Below are 17,644 nucleotides of genomic sequence, written 5' to 3'. Positions count from 1 at the left end.
CTCCCACCTGAGCTTTCTACCTGGACTGAACTCAGGGACTTCTACTTGGAAAGCATCACCCAATCATAATCTGCCCACTAAGGCACTGAAGATGCCTTCAAGGTTCCTCCTGAGTGACATTTTGCAGAAATCCAATTACCAAGGGTCAAACTGTTCTCTTGGCTGCCACTGGGTGATGGCAGAGAGAGTTCACCTGAAAGTATCCCCTGGTTCTGAGATTCCAACCAATACAATAATATTGCAATTTCATCCCCTACAGCAACAGAGCTACCGAGGGGACCTCCTCTTTGTCCCAGGAAACTGAGGAAAATGAGTGTGCTGTCCAGACATCTGCCAACCCTCCTTTCTATGGAACGCATCCACACATTACATACTGGACCGCCAGAAAATTTCACTAAGAATCTAATTTCGTACTGCTGGATCCAACTCTGCCACTCCATTGCTTGGGCTCGATTCACTAACCCTTTTAAGGAAGGAGTCCTGCAGTCAAGGAGCAAAATCCTAATAGTACATTTGCAAGGGACTTTTGCTAAAGAATCCTAAACTATTCTGGACATGATTCATAAGCAACAGTTTTCCATTTCATAGGGACTTGGAGACACCGAATAAACAAATGCGCATGCAGCAAACTTGGTAAAGGGAAAGCGAGAGAGGGCCATTTAGAGGTTAGGGAAGAGACTGCCTCTGAACTGCCCCAGACCCTCTCGTCTCCCTCTAGGGCAGGGAGGGGGAACCTCAGGTCCAGGGGCCAAACCTGGCTCTTCAGAATCCTCCAGAGAGCCACTTCCCATCCCTGCAGCCCCACTCCATTTCCCCAAGTGCCAGTCATTTGGTGGTTGGCCAGCTTTTGTGAAGCTTTCGCTCTCCTCCTCGAAAGACTGAAATGCCTTCTCTATGGATTAGTTACTGGCAGCGAGAGCTTTAAGCTAAGCCATGCTGGCATTTCCACTCTGTGAGCCCTGCCCCTTTTGCTTCCAGCACCACCCACTGCTGAAACGTGGCCCTCCAACCAGAATGGCCTAGGTGCCCCAGCCCTGCTCTCAGCCACTTTCTTTCCTTCCAGACCATCTCCATGTAACAGCTGCTGTTAGATATTGGTGTCTGTAGGTTTCTTAATCAAGAAGTAGGGAAGAATAATGTTACCATCTTTGGATTGTTACATAAAAACATATGAAGCCAAACTAACAACACTGATTTTATTTAGCTTGGATTTCGCTACACCAGAGCTCTGGGCAACCCCATGTCCTCCAAATGCTTTGGACAGCAACTCAAACATCAACCATCGGCCACGCGGGCTGAGGCTGCTGGGAGCTGTATTCCAAAAGGCACCACTACACGGCCTGCCCCTGGTCTAAACAGGGATTGAAAGAGGCTCTGGAGAGTTTCAGGTGGGAGTCTTTCCCTGCCATTCTGGAGATCAACCTGGAGGAAGTCCGCTTGCAAGGCATGCCCTCCGTTAGTAAACACCCTCTTGATAACACAAGAAGAGAACAGCAATCAAAACTCCGCAAGCATTTAGCTGCAGAGATGATGGGTCTAGCTTAACATCTGGCAACGGAAAGTGCTGATTGTTTTCAAACAATTTAGAAATATATCTTTGAATGAATGCAAATACATAAATACCTGGGGCAAAATCTAAGGCAATTTCCCCTTCACGGGCCTCACTGTTAGGAATGAACAGGGTTCATTTGCAGCATTCATGCTTTCGCTTTTCAGCAAGACACGTGCAACTGAATGGGCGACCAACTGGACTAAGATACAATGGATGACCCTTGCTATTTTAGCTTTCCTGAGATCAAGTCTTCTAACCTAGTGGTTGGAAAGTATTAAGGGGAAGAAGGAATTCAACTAGGCTGAAGGAACTTTCTCTATTATCCATCTGTGTATGTTCAAATGCAAATACTCTATGCACGGAAAAGCCCCCAGGCTTTCCCAGCTAGTCTCGAGGCCATCGGAAAGGTGCCCAGTTGGAGAAGGCCGATATACAAGTCAGAAGATGTGATCATACACACATGTGGGGAAAGAAAGCACAAATGCTCAGTATATATAATGCGTGGACAGAGATGCGGGGGTGGAATAGAAATATTGCTCCTGGGAATTAAAAAATGTAAACATTGACATGGGCTTTGGGAAAATTAAACACTATATTTGATGAATGCCTTCTTTGTTCATAGGTTGTATTTATGGTGGATCTAACGTTATTCTATTGCTATTGTTTACTGTATTGTTGTATTTTATTCCTTGATTGCATGTAAGCCACCCAGAGAGCCTATGGCTAATCAGGTGACCTATAAATCAAATAATAACAACTGTATAAAGATAATTCATATTGTTCAAGATGTGACACATTCCATAATAAAGTTCCCATGGATGGCTTCTCATTCCGGAAATCCCAGAAACAAGGATCCGTGCCTTTTTCATGCATGAATGCTATTGATTGGACCAGCTAGTAAGAAGCTAGTAAGATACCAAGAGAAGCCTCCAACCTAAAACAAGAGTGTGCCAACTTACCCTTGCACATCAGGGAGCAAAGGCCTACAGGGAAGTTTCACCTGGTCCCCTTTCCCTGGTCTTGCCCTCTTCTCTCCGCCAATCATTGGGTCATTTCCCATCTTTTGTGCAGTGTCCCCCTATTCTAAAAGGTTGAGATACCTCTTCAAAGGTTTACTTACCGGTAGCAAGAGCTTTAAGGTGCAATCCTATGCACGTTCAGACGAAAAAAAAGGCACAGCTGGGTAGGACACACTGGGAGCTGCAGACCTTTCTTCTGTCTAAACATAAGACACATTTCCAGAATATTGTAGTTTAAGGATGCATCCTTAAACTACAATAGTCTGGAAATGTGTCTCACCCCTTTTGACACCCCCCAGTGGAAGCACCCCAAAGTGCTTCTCTGAAGGTGTCTACCACCCCTGCTGCAAACTCTTGGAAGCATCATCCAATGCTTTGCATGTGTGACCATGTGTGTCAGACACCCCAGCGACACCGCGGTAGGAACGCACCCTGCCTGACACTAAAGCTCAAGTATTCACTTTGCTTCAAACGTCCTGACATTCCAGACACTCTCCAGAGCAGAGGGAGCAACAATTTCACAGCAACGGGGTGCAAGGACACATTTCGCGAGCTCCTTTGCAGTGTGCAGCCCTTTCACACACGTCTGTACTTCCACACAGAGGGAGCGTACATACCCAGCTTCATGAGGCATGCCAGCAGGATCCAGAGCGCGATCTCAAAGGGGACCCGCACACTTTTGTACTGGATACCCACGACAGGAAAAGGTTTCCGGTGCTTGCCGTGTCCGCCGGCCGAGGTGTTCTGGGAGTGTGTGGATACCGGATGAAGCTCCTGGGATGCCGGGGGAGCCGCAGTGATGCTCTCGATCACAGAGATGAGTGCCTTTGAGGAGTGCGAGGGTGGCGTAACCTCCATGGGGGCTTCATGGCCGTTCAGCACAGGTAGCAGCCCCAGGAGAGCTGCGATCCCAAACAGGAAGGGCAGAGTGCGGAATGAGCAAGGAGTTCCCAGGAGTTTTGCCTGCATTTTCCTCCTCTTCCCCAGAAAACGGGCGGATCTGCTGCCCTGGGACGGCTTCTTCCCTAAACTAAATAAACCCCAAACACAAAAATGCTGAGAGCAGCCTGCTTGCAGGGAAGCCCTTCATTAGAAGAGGGGGGCAGCGAAATGAAATCTAAACCAAGGCTGATCTTGTAAAGCTCTCATAATAGAGAAATCCAGGTTAAGATGGGGTACTTTTCCTCCTCGACCCCCAAAACAAGAATCCCTGCAGTATTTTCTCCCCCAAGGAGAGTGAGAAAAGAAAACTTAGAGCCTGCTGAGTTAAAAAAGGGGGTGGTGGTGGAGTTCAAATTCTCTCTCTAAAGGGAGGGAGACTTACGATTGGACATCCCTCCCCGAAAAAGGCTCGGAGGCAGCTCCGAGAGAAGCCAGAAGAAGCCGCCAGTCAGCGGTCCGGGGCAGCGGGGAAGGGCGATCAGGCGCCCGGCAAGGAAGGGGCAGCGGCGGCGGCGGCGGCAGCCCTCCTGCGCCGCAGAGCCAAGGGCAAGCGGCGGCGAGAGCGGCAAGGGCGGGCGCGGGGACGCGCGGGGGGCGCAGGCGAGAGTCCCCCTGGAGAGGCCGCTGCTGCTGGCCGCGGAGAAGCGGGCTCCGGGGAGAAGCCGGCAGACAGGCCGGGCGGGGCGGCGGGCGGGGGACGGACAAGGAAGCGGCTCCTGTTCCGGGTGCTCGTGTGCTGCAGCGCGGCGCCTCCGCCCGGCCCGGCCCGGCCCGGCCCGGCCGCCGCTCCGCCTTCTTCGCTCGCCTCGCTCGGAGCTCCCGCTCGCCCGCGCCCCGTCCAGCCTGATCTGCGCCCGAGACAAGGACGCCGCGGGAGAGGCAGAAGCAAGGGCGCGGAGGCGGAGGCGCCGCGGCTGCGGCCACAGCAGCCTCCACCGGCTGGGAGCAGCACTACACGGGAGCCCGCCTTCTCGCCGCAGCCCCCTCCGCCCTCAGCGCGCTTGCCGGTCCCGGCGCGGGCGAGCCGGTCGTGGGGAAGGGCGCGAGAGCGGGACGCGCGTCCCGAGCTCGCTCGCTCGCTCCGGAGGGCCTCGGGCAGGCGCTTCCCGGCAGCTCCGTCCCGGTGAAGGGGCAGCCTTTCCGCCTCGCTCCCTTTATCTTACGCAAGGCGGGCATGGGAGACGCCGTGAGACAAAGACAGCTACGCCAATGGGATGGATGCGTTGCAGAAGTGGGCCGCCTGTCGCCCGCGAGAGCGCACGGCCCCCAAACCGGGGGGAGGGGGCGATGGGGCCGCGTTGCCGCGGGAGCCTGCGCCTGCGGGAGGGCGTCTGTCCCGCCGCCCTGCCGGGGGTGCTGGTGGCCCACGGTGCCCGGGATCGGCTGGCTTTTGGCCCGCGTGCGCCTCGCCTCCTGCTGCCCAGTCCTGAACCTTTCTGAGCGGTTTGTGCGCTCGCTTGCTGGAACCAACCGCCTCCCTTCCCCCCTTTTACAGACAGGGCTTTCGTGAGAAGGGTCCTGTGAAGACACACAGGGAAACTTCGTAGCAGATCCAAACCGCTGCATGCGGTTCTCTGGGCCTGAGCCCGGATTTCTTGCGCATTTCACACCGGGAGCCAGAGGGCGCGCGCGCGGGCCTTGAAGATCCCGCCAAAGCCTCCTCGCTTTTACCAGTGGGATGGTAATTGACACAGCTCCTCCAAACTAAATAAATGAGTCAGTGAGCCTGAGTTGTCTCACAAAAAGTTTTGCTTAAAAGGAGAGAAGGCGCTTACATCACCGACATTGTCAAGTCTTGAAATGACCTCCAACCCACAGCCTTCCTCCAGTTTGGCACTCCTGAGGTGAGCTGAGTAATCCTACTACTGTTTGTAGACCCAATGCAGGTCGAAGCTGCCTCCGGGATAATAATATATATATTATTTAAAGATGTCTAAGTGAGCGTCACAAATTTCCAAGGTGGCCCACCAACCAAAGCTGTGGAATGGCCTCCCCAGGGAAGCTTGCTAGTCACCCAGGCTGCCATCTTCTTGTGACTCGACTAAGGTTTCCTGTTCTCTCAAGCCTTCGCAAGATCAAGTGGTTTTAGGAAATCATCCTTTGCATGTCTAGGCAGGAAAAAAGTCCCAGTACTGGCTGGGATCTGCTGGCACTTTTGCCACTTCCTGACATACTTTGCACTTGGTAAACTACACAGCCAAGGGGAAAGTTGGGGCATCCTAGTTTCCCCCAAAACCCCAGGGATCTTGCTTGAAGCAGAGAAAATTGAGGGCTGTCCCCCAAAACATTTTACAGGTCCTTGGGGGTTTTTTAGGGGGACCTTGTACCTTTCTGTTATCCTCCCGTGAGGGCAGTCCAGGGCACACGAGTGCCTCACAAAAATTCCCACAAGGATTCTGCTGCAGAGGATGCTTTGCACAAAGGCACGCGCATGCACACGCCCTTACATTAAAAATAGCAGTGGGCTACCAAGCTGTAAATTGGCACATATGCTGCAGACGAGTGTCCTTGCCAAGTTACAACTTAGCAGCACACTGCTATTTTTTTTCAAAATACTTTTTTTTAAAGAGTTGGGACGCAGATAATACAGAGGCACTTTTCTCAAAAGACAAGCTGCAGCCAGTGCTAAATGGCTTGCTGCCGCTCAGGAAGCATCCTGGTAGTCTAGCAATATCCCCTGGGATACTGCAGGAATACTGCAAGGGAATGGAAAAAGGGGAAGGAGGCGGCAAAACCCCTGCCCAATTGTCTTTCAGGTGCAGAGGGACTTTCAGCCACAGTGTGTGTGGTTAAAATTCCCAGTGGATTTAACATGTGCAAGCCCAGCCTGGTTCTCCCACCTGGCCCTCTGGAGAACTTCAGGTGAATGGAGGACAGCTGGGAACAAAGGCCATCCTCAGGGCTGGTTTGGGAGCATACTTTGGCATCCGAGGCAAGGCATTCCTGTGGCAGGATGCCCCAGGCTGCCCAGTGTCCTGTGGGAAGAGAGTTTCCTTTGGCATTTCACTCCACCCTGAAAGCACCCAATTCCTCCTGATCTCAGATGCTTGGTCAGGTGGGGCTGAGATACTATGATCGGGAGTGGCGATGACTCAGGACCAGAGCACCTGCATTGCAGGTAGAAGGTCCACCATTTGAGCCTGGCTTCTCCTGGAGGAATTCTCAGGAGACGCAGGATAAGACAGCTTCCCATGTTCAGAGGCTCTCAGGAGCCTAGCACCTTCCTGATCTGAGCAGCTACATTTCATTTGCAATACCTCTATTTTTACATTTTGCACTTCATTTCTTTTGTTAGCTGCTTAGCCCTCAGAGCAGTTTAGGGTGCGGTGTTCGCATAAAGAGACAGAGAAAAGCCCTACCCCTCTCCCAACCAGCATGGTTTCGGCTTGCCCCTTTGGTGCTGAAGCGTGGCTAATCCATGCTTAGAAACGAATTGAAAGACAAGACTATTCTCCTTGCTTTCTTGAGAGAACCCACACTCGCAGAGAAGCAAAAGGCAATTTAAAGTGGTTCTCATACATTGTGGTCACAGCACAAACCCTCTGTGGACAAACTCTAAAATCCATGGCTCAAACCGATTTCCCTGCAGAGCACAAGAGAGACCACATAAGCTAGTTTAGCCCTTAGGAAGCCCGTTTTGCTTCCATACATTAAGGCATTAAATGGGCTACTTTTTGGATCAAACGCAACCACATTCGCGCAGCCACAGGAGTTCATGCATCCTGTGCACTGTGGAGCTTGCTGCTTTGCCGCCAGACTCTTAAAATGGCATATGGCTTTGGGACACACCACACACTCATTACAACAAACCCTTGTACATAGAAGCCGAGATGGAATTGGCATAATCTATCTTGTGATACTTGCATGCTGTCTATCTTCCAAGCAGTTCGTGGCAGTACAAATGGTTCTCGTAAATGTTACCCTCACAATAATCTTGCAAAGTTGATTAGGCCAACAGATCGCGACTGCCCGCTGCCTGTTCAGGTGTGCTGGAAAATGCTGTCCTACTGCTAGTGCCAAAGTAAGATTCAGCTGCCATTCCAGTCTCTTTACCTGCATATGGAGTGAGGAATCTCATGGCCTCCAGGAGTAAAATGTCTTGGGCTGGCCCCGATTACCATCATCAATTTATTAGTCAACCTATCATAAAACAGAATAAAACTGATTATCAATAATGCAATAACAACAATAATCAGAACACAGGCATATTTACTTCATATCATTAAATGTCTAGAGTTATTAATATTTAAAAAGCATATTCAAAGTCCATCTATTTATTTACCTGGAAACTTAGGGAGGTAGGTGTTGTTTCTTATGAAAAAAAGAAGGGCAGCAAATACCTTTTTGATGTACAATATCTTCTTTTTGAGATGGGATTGGAAGGTGGGCTTCTGTTCAGCCAGAGGAGGCCACCTTCTAAGGGCCCAGGACCAATTCTGCTGAACCTTCGAAGCAAGACCTGAGCCTGGTTGCTTTCACTGCGTGCTCCCTTCAGTTTGCATGGCCTGAAGGCCATATGTGACCCTCCCCCCACCTTTTAGGCTGCCCCCCACTTCTGAATTTGCAGCAGCGAATTTGCAGCCGCCAAAAGGGCCCCCCAAGCCAAAAGAAAAGAGCTTGTGCCTTGTTTTGAACCAAATTGGCCCTTTTTCACCACTGCAACCTGGCAGAGGTGGGGGGCACACAGAAGACCCAGAAGTACAAGTTGCTTGTGGGCCAGGACTTGGCCACCCCTGCTTTCCATGGCTGAAGCGAATGAGCCATAGGAAGCAGGGCTCCAAAGTGAAAAGGAAGAGGCACCTTGTCTATTCAGCTTTGATTACTTACTTGACTTTGTGAGAGTGATAAAAGACATTTCTATTATTTAAAAGGAAAATTAAGCACCTTGTTACATACCCAGTGCAGAGCCAACTACATGCATGATTAATGTTGTCAGAGTTAACAGAAGCAACAAAGATTTCTTGGTACATTTGGGTGTAGGGTAGCTGCAGGTTTTGGGCAGTAGCAAAATGAAATATGCCAGCCACAATTTTAACTAGTACAACTGAGCTTATTTAAACTGTACCAGTCTTAAAAGATCTATACCAGTCGCCTGTTTACTTCTGGGGCTAGTTCAAGGTGACAGTCCAGAACTTCAAAGCCATAAACATCTCTTGCAAATGGTTTTCTTATCATAAATTCCCTTGCAACAGCAACAGAATGCGTTTTTGCTGTGGCACCTCTCAGTGGAATATCCATTGTTTTAATTCTGGTCCCAAATCAAGTCATTTATATTTTCCCAGGCATTTAGAAATTGAGAAATGGCTTAGCCTGCCATATTAGTGCTGGTCATTGTTAACATTTTAGGCTGTGTGAGGGGCTTAGAATAGATGTGTGATTCATCATCTTGAAATATATTAGTTGAAAGGCAACACTCCCAGAGTTCTCTCTGTTTTTAATAAATACATAAACAAACCGAATAGATGGATAACTGGGTGAACATTCATTTAAGCATTGCTTTTAAAAAGTTTTTAAAAGGTAGACACCCCTCCTGATGCACAGTGGGAGAGGCAAGGCTAGAGGTTTGAGCCTCTATGCAACTTGAGGGTGTTTATCTCATTTCTGGCAGGCTTATGGAGCACCTGAAGAATTCATGGTCAACTCTGCTTTCATATTACATTTGCCTTCCCCTTAAGTGCACCCACGGTTACAACCTTAATAATTCAGTAAACCATTTGAAGTGTTTAATCCTACACTGACTTGCAACCTTGGAATTTTCCATGGTTTCTGCCCTTATTTAAATGCTCATTGATAATACAGCTTTTGGGACTGCAGGTGGCACAGTGGTTTAAACCACTGTGCTGCTGGGCTGGTTAATCGAAAGGTCGCCGGTTTGAATTTGCACAATGGGGTGAGTTCCCGTTGCCCCGTCCCAGCTCCTGCCAACCTGGCAGTTCAAAAGCATGCAAATGCAAGTAGATAAAAAGGTACCACTTCGGTGGGCAGGTAACAGCATTCCGTGCACTTTGGTGTTTAGTCATGCCGGCCCCATGACCACGGAGACTGTCTGCGGCAAACGCTGGCTCCCTCGGCTAGGAAACGGAGATGAGCACTGCCCCCGAGAGTCAGGCATGACTGGACTTCACGTCAAGGGGAAACCTTTACCTTAATACAGTTTCAGAGTACTAGAGTGCAAATTGTTCTCTTGATCAGATGCCTGATAACTGGCAAACATTCATTTATGTACCAGCATATGTAGTAGCAATCTATGTGGCTGGTTGTGGTCAGAAAACTCTGTGAGATCCGAAAAAAGATATTAATTCACTGAAGCAGTTGCATGCAAGTTACTACAAGGAATTATTTGGCCTGATCCATGTGGGCAATGAGGATTCTCAAACAGCAGTTTTTAAAGGATGTATTCAGACTTCCAGGTGAGGCTTTTATCATGCGGACATGGAATTACATGAGGGTCCAGATGATGTCGCATTACATTTATAATTCTCCTAAGGTTTCTCACTGTTTCTTCCATCTTTTTTTGACTACAAAAAAATCTCCTGAGGAGTGGAAAATGAAAATGTTGTATTGTAGAGATGTTTGGGAAATGCATGACCTCGGCCTAGGACTTAGCTTGCTGGACTCCTGGGATTGTCTGATAGGGACACAGCCTCTTCCACCCCAAGGCATGATTTGTTTGAAAGAACTCTTGGGGCTTCAGTGTATGGAAGCTTAAGGACACAATCCTATGAGCTTTTCCCCTGATGCTCATATGCCCCTGATTTCAAAGACCCATGCAGATCCAGTGCAGAGCTAGAGGGGCAATGGAGGTGATCTCTGCTTCCGCACACCGTTTGCTCTGCATTTTCGTTAGAGGGCCACTTTCAGTGCTGTGCAGCTAGGAGGGAAGCACCACGAAGACACCTCATATCCAGGCATCCTCAGCCTCCTCCCTTCCCCTCAATGCTCCCTCCTTCCCCTCTCCAAAGTTAATTTTCCAGCCATAGAGAGGCAGCCAATTCCCACACCTTGGCCAGGGAATTTGCCAGTGCCTTCCCAGTTGGCAAGGCTGGATCCCTGTTTCTTGAAGCAACAAATGAAATTTATCAGTGCTCCCCCACCAAATGATGCTTAAGGGCCTTAGGATCACTCCTGACTGCTCACTCCCAGTAATGGAACTTCAGGGAAGACATTTCAGAGTGGAAAGAGAAAAACTGCACATTAGCTGAGAAAGGATCAACTGAATAGCCCCTGAACAGCTCTTTTAAAGCCATTCAAACTGGTAGCCATTGCTACACCTTGTGGTAGCAAATTCCATAGTTTAACAACACCCCATATGAGCAAATACTTTGGTTTGTCTGTCTTTAATCTACCACCAATTTTAAGGGGTGTCTCCTTTGCGTTTGACAAGGAAAAAAACAGATCGATGAGGGGGAAAAGTCTGCTGGGGTGCACAATCCAAAGAACATGAACAGTTTATTCTGGCATACAGGAACTACATGCGGTGTGTAGGCAGCCCCCACCCCCGAAGGGACTACCAAGACTGGGGTTGTACCAGAAGCTTTTATAACCTCTCAGTTACAGACTCAGTTTGAGGGAGGATGGGGAAACAAGTGGGCAGTTTGCAAGAGGCACAATAGGGTAAAACAATAGGTTTGGATGTGATTAAGACACACAAAACAAAAAGAAGAACCTCCAGGACAGGCAAACAATTACCATCTCTAAAAGTGTAGCTTTGTTGGCATCTCCAATGCACATAAGTAAGAAGCAAGACTTGGAAGGTGGGTGCTTGATCAGAGCAGGAATCCCACCGTAAGTCTAAAGCTGTTCTTACAGGGTCAGGCTTTTAGTAGCCGTATTTTCACTCATTTTGTCCTGACAGGTTCTTATATAATGGGACGGAGAGAACTGTTTCTGTATGTAGTTCTCCACATTATACATAATATTGTATACCTTTATCTGCCCCTTCACATCTTCTTTTCTAAACTAAACAGGCCCAAACATGGCACCCTTTATTCAGAGGGAGGTCGCTTCAGCCCCTTGATCATTTTGGTTTTCCTTTCTGCACTTTTTTGCAGCTCTGCCATATCCTTTTCTAAGCACCATGTGCAGAACTGTGCACAATATTCTAGATGTGGTCAGATCATAGAATTAAAAAGGGCAGGATAAAGTTGGCAGTTGAATTTTTGCTTCTTTCTTAATTTGTTCAAAGGGCTAAACCTGGGGCATTGATATAGGAGGGACATGCATACCACACTTCACCTGTGGTTGCACAGTTGCTAACAAAAATTGCCTGTGTACAACTACCATTCTTGTAGTACTCCAAATTGCTACAGACACTCCCCTACCAAAAGTCTTTTTAACGAAGTGAGCAGTGATCACAGAAGCACCAAGGTCTTAAAGCTCAGTTTTTTGCAAGACCATGAAAAGCAATTTGTAAACCTGGAATTCCCAGAGTGGGGTTACAAAGGTGTCTTTTGCAAATGCTGCCACCCCGTGGGAAAAGAAAACACTTCCAGGCACTATGATCAAGTTGTATGAGCCACAAGTCTGATTCTGTGTGAAGGTAATGCCAGACTAAATGGACCTTGCCCTGTTCCAGCATGGCTTTTTGTAGAGACACACCAAAGAGTGTTTTCACAAATGATGTCAAGGCTGCAGACCTATGCAAACTTATCCATGAACAGATCTCATAGTACTTAATGGGATAATGTCTCAATAATGCAGAGGCTGCAGCTGTGCCTAAAGTACAGAAATGCTAAGATTCATGGCTTCTGAGTAATTGTTCAGAGACAGGGCAGAAGAACATCACAGCTGGGCGAATAAGTAAGTGAGAGATGGATCACCTTAACAATTCCAAAAATTTTGAATCAAAAATAGAAGTCTTTCAAAATCAAATGCAGTTTTCAGCCAGTAAAAACCAACAGAGATCTGTAGCACTTTAATGTTTAACACATTTAGCACGGCACAAGTTTTTCTGGACTAGAAGCAACTTCATCTGAGGGACTAGTTCCCCAAAGCTGATACCATAAAAGAGATGGGTTAGCTTTTCAGGTGTGACGATACTTTTGTTACTTTTGAGGCATCACGTTTGGGCTGTTGCAGTCACCCCTTAGTTGTACGAATAAAAAAAGGAGAATACCTCTGGGTGTATGAAGGGTGCCAGGCTGCTTTAATACTGGTTAAGAACCAGCTCTAGTTGGGTGGGGGTGCTGTAATGATCAGCCATTGCTCTCCCTCCACCACCCGGAAGCGGATCTGTGTGGATAGGACAAAGGGCTTATCTTTAGCCCTGTTTGAGTTAACTTGGAAGGCTCAGTAGCAGTGAACCTCAGACCCGGGGGCCAGATTTGGCCCTCCACTGTTTCCCAAACGGCTCTGCTCCTTTCTCCAAACTCCCAATCATAACTTGCTTTTAACCTTCCTCTTTTCTGAGGCTTGTTTTCTTTACCTGACTATCTACATGCTCTGTTACAGGACCACTAGATGGCCCTGTGGTATAACAGGACTTTGCAGACAGAGCACAGGTTCATGCTGCCATTCACAAACAATACCAGACTTTGCTTATTCTCAAAGGAAACAGGAAAACATGTTTGCAAAGAGCAGGAGGGACTGCGGAGGAGGACAGTTCCTTGTAAACTACCACGAGTGAAGAATCATGTGCACCCAATAAATGTTCCACACAAAAAAGCTCTTAGTTGCTGGTAATAAAAGTTGGTATTTTTTGTATTTTGGCTCCACTTATCTTGCCTTTGGCCCTACCCAGGGGCATGTGGCTTGTCATAGTGAATTTGGTCCTTGGACTGAGAAAAGTGCAACATGCTGTACATTGCTGTTTCCAGGAAAAAGGAACTGGAGATGCTACTGAGGCCAGGACAGCAATGGAGGAGGGGAAGGGATTTGTATAGTGAATTTAAATCAAAAGTAATAGGTATGCTTTAAAAAAAACCTTTAAGGTCGTGTGTTTTGCCATGGAGCTCTTCTTTTTAAACCTAAATTTTTCTCCCCTTTCTGAACTGACCAGCTATGCTACAAAATTGCTTTATTATTCTATAATCAAGTGAAGTTTTAGCTTTTCCTGTGCCTAGCACCCTTTATACAAAATCAATAAAACAAAGCAGTTCCTGCCAGCAGGCTTACAATCTTAAAACATACGACAGATAAGTAAACAGGGAACGAAGTGGATGAAAAAGATGAGTGTGAGCCTATGCATGGATAGCCAGAAAAAAAAGAGGGGCAGTTGCTTTCTTCCCTGACAATTTCCATTTTGCTAGTTTATCGTAGCAAGTATAAAAGAGTGACTTAAGTGCAAACCTATGCATGTTTGCAATCTTAGATAAGAATGCAAAAGAATTACAACAAAACAACGACCTGCCCTGGGGAATTGAATGTTTGCCAGCAGCTAACCTTCCTTACATCTGCATTCGTGAGCAACACAAAAGTTCAAACCTGGGCGTGTCTACTCAGAAGTAAGTCCTGCTAGTCTAGTGTTCTTTAACGACTGCCGCCGCCCCTCCCCCACACGCACCATTTTTAAAGCAAGTTTTTGCCAACGCAGCGTTCATAAATAAGGTAGACGGTTGTGATTAATAATTATGATAACTGCAACTTATCCACCCACTTCTCCCCTGGCCTAAGAAGGAAGAGCTCATTTTCCCTTTCTCTGCAAACTACAACTCCCAGTATCCCCTCTGGCCCTGATGAGCCCGCCCCCCCTTAACGTTACTCTAAGTGCGCAGATTGGCTTGAGCCACCCGTCTCTGGACAGGCTCCCTTTGGGCAGACAGTCCGTCACTCTCCGGCACAGCCAATTGGACGTCCAACGTCAAGGGAGGCCACACGCTATTCCCAAAGCGCGTTTGCGCCGCTCGCGTGGCGTAAAGGCCGGCGCGGGGAGAGGGAGTTGGTGGCGCAGTTAGCGTCGCGCAGGCGCGCTGGCGGGGGAAACGGTGGGGAAAGGGGAGGGGGCGAAACGGTAGAGGAGGAGGCGGAGGTGATGTTGGTGGCGGAGGGGGCTTGCCGAGCCCGAGACAGCTGGAGGGGATAAACAGCGGAGGGGGCCGAGGAGGGCTCGGGTCCCCGCCGGGCCGGGGCTGCGGAACCTGGTCAGCGGCTCGGGCTGCTGTCCAGCCACTCACCTCCTGGAGGCGCCCCTGCCCTGGCACAGGGGTCGGGCCGCCCCCCTGCATGGAAGTTCAAGGGCTTCGTCCACTGGCTGCTGCGGCTGCTGAGCCTGCCCTGAGGAGGCCTGACAGGTAACTCCCCCCACCAAATCGCCCCCACACCCACCTTTGTGTAGGAACTTGCCTCCCCCTTCTCCTTTCCAGAGGGGTAGTGGCTTCCTCCACTGATAGTGTGTGCCCCCCCACTCTCCCTTGTTTGCCTACTCGCTCACGTAACCCCATAACCCTCTTCCCCCAAAGCCCACCTTCATGAAGGAACTGGCCTCCCCCTTCCAGAAGAGTAGCTGCTTTCTCCAATGACACCTGATATCGTGTGCGCCCCCCCCCCCACGCGCGCGCACTCTCTTACTTTCTTGCTCACATAACCTATTGCTCTTTAACTTACTGCCCCATAACTTGATTTTCCTTCCCCAGATCCCACTCTTCAAGAGGGAACTGACCTGCCCCTTCTTTCCGGAGAGATAGATGCTTCCTGCAATTGGTACCATGTGGCCCACCAGCCTCTTACTTTCTCGTTCACGTAGCGAATTGGCCTGTAACCTATTGCTCCATTACCTGCTTCCCTCCAAATCTCTCCCTTCATGAAGGAACTTGCCTCCTCTTCTTCCTCTAATGACATCTGACACCATGTATCCCTCCCAGTCTATCATAATTTCTTGCTCCTATAACCTATTGACCCATAACCAGCTTCCCCCATCCTACCTCTTTTTTCTTCCTTGAGGTGTCTTTTCTCAAAATCCCAAAGGAGTAGCCACATTAGTCTGTCTCAGCAACCTTCACCCTCCCCACAACCCTAAAACAAAGAGCCTTGTGACACTTGAAAGAGCTTGGATTTAGGAAAATGTTTAGGAATCTTGGATGCTGCCTTAGATTGAAGCAGGCCATCTGTCTGTCTATCTCAGTATTGATTCCTTCACATACAGGTAACCCCTCTCCAGAATTTGGGACTGGAATATCTCTTTCTAGGACCTACCTGGAAGTGCTGCAGATTAAATCTGGACTCTTCAGTGTGCAAAGTATGATTTCTGCCAGTGGGCTACAATTTCCCCCCACAAAATGTTCAGAAAAGCACTGAGCCTTTTTGCACTGTGTTAAGCCTTGGGGCCATCTAGATTTATTGGGGTGCAGCAGTAGCTCTCCAGGATTTCTGACTGGAGCTTTTTTCTTGCTCCCCAACCTACCTGGAGATGCTGGGGCTTGAACCTGGAACTTATTGCATGCAGAACCCATGTTCTGCTGCAGAGCGGTGCCCCTTTTCATGCACTAGAGCAGCTGTTCCCAGACTTTTTCAGGCATGGAACCTTTCTGAGGACTCCCGTGGAACCCTAACTCTGTCCCTGATTTTTACTAAGTAGTTTGGACCCACAATGTTCTTCCTTCTTTCATCTGCTCTTACTGCTGGAGTGCTTTGCATAACGAGGCTTGGGAATCAAGAGAAAACATTTTGAATATAACGAATGAATAAAGCAATCATATGGTAACATTCCAAAATTAGTTCTTTCAGTTATTCCCAGCACTACGAAATAGAGTCCTAGGAACCAAATGATGTGATGCATTTCCTTGTTTGCTGCTTGGACACCAACTGACAATCGAATAGTTGGCGTCATGTGATTTCATTTTAAAACCCATTTTACATTTGATTTTTGAGATTTTTTGTGGAACCCCTATGAGGCTTTTGCAGAACCCTAGGGTTCCATGTAACACAGTTTGGGAACCGCTGCACTAAAGTGTACTTTGTTAGCAAGCAATCCATGAAAGCTTCTGACACAGTAAATCTGAGGTGCTACAAAACTGTTCTCCCCTTTTCAATGGGTAGCAGTTTATAGGCAAACAGCTGAGAACGCTTAATATAAAACAGTAATTTCCCCTTTCTTTCCCTCTTTTATTGACCATAGAATTGTTACTCACATTCCCTTCTTTTCTGAACACATTTGGTTCAGCATTGCGCTAGTCACCAGAGTGATGAACGCAAAGGCAAGTTTTTGTCTGTTCAGCATTTATGCTTATGAGTGGACAGGAGTAGCTTGGAAAAATAGCCGTCTTTAGAAAAAGCAGTTTCCTGTATATGTGTGTGCAAGATGCCCCCTCCTTCTGGTGCTAGCCTTACCTGCCCTTTTGGCTCATGTGCTCTGCCATGCCACCTTGATTGCTTGCCGTGTTGCCCATTGCCTCTGTCAAAAAATGGTCCTATCTGCATTTTTATAAATTGTCTCTCATCTTTCTGCAGTGGTTTTAACATACTTCATAGTTAGTGTCCAGACAGAAGTGGCTGGGTTTTGCTGTTCTGCTCATCCAGATGGGGAAGTGTAGTAAAAGTTAGTGTTTGACTGAGAACTACCTAGCATTTTTGTGGTTGTAAATGGTCTTACACTAACAACTGGCTTTCAATTTTCTAAAAAGTTGCCCTTGCTGCCTCTACCTTATGGGTCTGCTTTCTCTTCCTAGAGTGTTCTTTAGGAATATGCCCATTTTGGTTGTCATTAGGTATCCACAGTGAACTTATACCACCTGTACAATCTGGGCTTATTATATCTGTGCCATGCTTTCTGTCCCACCTAAAGGCACATGTACAAAGTGAAGCATCATACCCTATTTTATTTTGGGGTGGAGGAGGTTAACAAACAACAATGAAGACTATAGGTACAACCCATTGCTACTAGTACAATTCTGTTTTTTTGCAATACACACACACGCATGAAATTCTGTCTCATACATGTGTCCTTGCATCCTGAAAACCATCAGAACAGGTAGAATAAGCTCAAACGTTAATGTGCGAAACTAATCTGAGTTGCATGTGTGTGTTTCATATCTCTAGCGCATGTAAGGTTTTCTTGTCAGTCTGTGCTGACAACTTGGGAAACTCCATTTGGCTTAATGCTGGTTGACTGACTCTATGGGAATGTGCTCGAGTACTCATGAGTAAGTGGCATGATTGTTTTTTCCCATGACTGATTGTAGACAGAAAAACGGCAGTA

The 17,644-nt window shown here is 48.0% G+C and overlaps 2 protein-coding genes across 3 annotated transcripts in view; one reads left to right on the top strand and one right to left on the bottom strand.

The window, feature by feature from the left end:
• Positions 1-4,161, bottom strand: part of SLC9A1 (solute carrier family 9 member A1) — a 69,806-nt gene extending 65,645 nt beyond the window's left edge. Inside the window, exon 1 of the mRNA XM_044435027.1 lies at positions 3,189-4,161. Within this exon, the coding sequence (XP_044290962.1) occupies positions 3,189-3,540 (352 nt within the window). The 5' untranslated portion in view covers positions 3,541-4,161. The remainder of the gene's footprint in view (positions 1-3,188) is intronic.
• Positions 4,162-14,469: 10,308 nt separating this feature from the next.
• WDTC1 (WD and tetratricopeptide repeats 1) overlaps positions 14,470-17,644 on the top strand; it is a 29,595-nt gene continuing 26,420 nt past the window's right edge. The window contains exons 1-2 of one of the 2 annotated variants that reach the window (XM_044434915.1): positions 14,470-14,741; positions 15,084-15,150. In XM_044434915.1, the coding sequence (XP_044290850.1) occupies positions 15,135-15,150 (16 nt within the window). In that variant the 5' untranslated portion in view covers positions 14,470-14,741; positions 15,084-15,134. The remainder of the gene's footprint in view (positions 14,742-15,083; positions 15,151-17,644) is intronic. The other variant, XM_044434916.1, reaches the window with a different exon arrangement.

The sequence above is a fragment of the Varanus komodoensis genome, unplaced genomic scaffold (assembly GCF_004798865.1).
Source record: "Varanus komodoensis strain SLA01 unplaced genomic scaffold, ASM479886v1 scaffold29_1, whole genome shotgun sequence".
NCBI lineage: Eukaryota > Metazoa > Chordata > Lepidosauria > Squamata > Varanidae > Varanus > Varanus komodoensis.
Note: the sequence above shows the minus strand (reverse complement) of the source record. Positions and strands in the feature narration are given on the sequence as shown.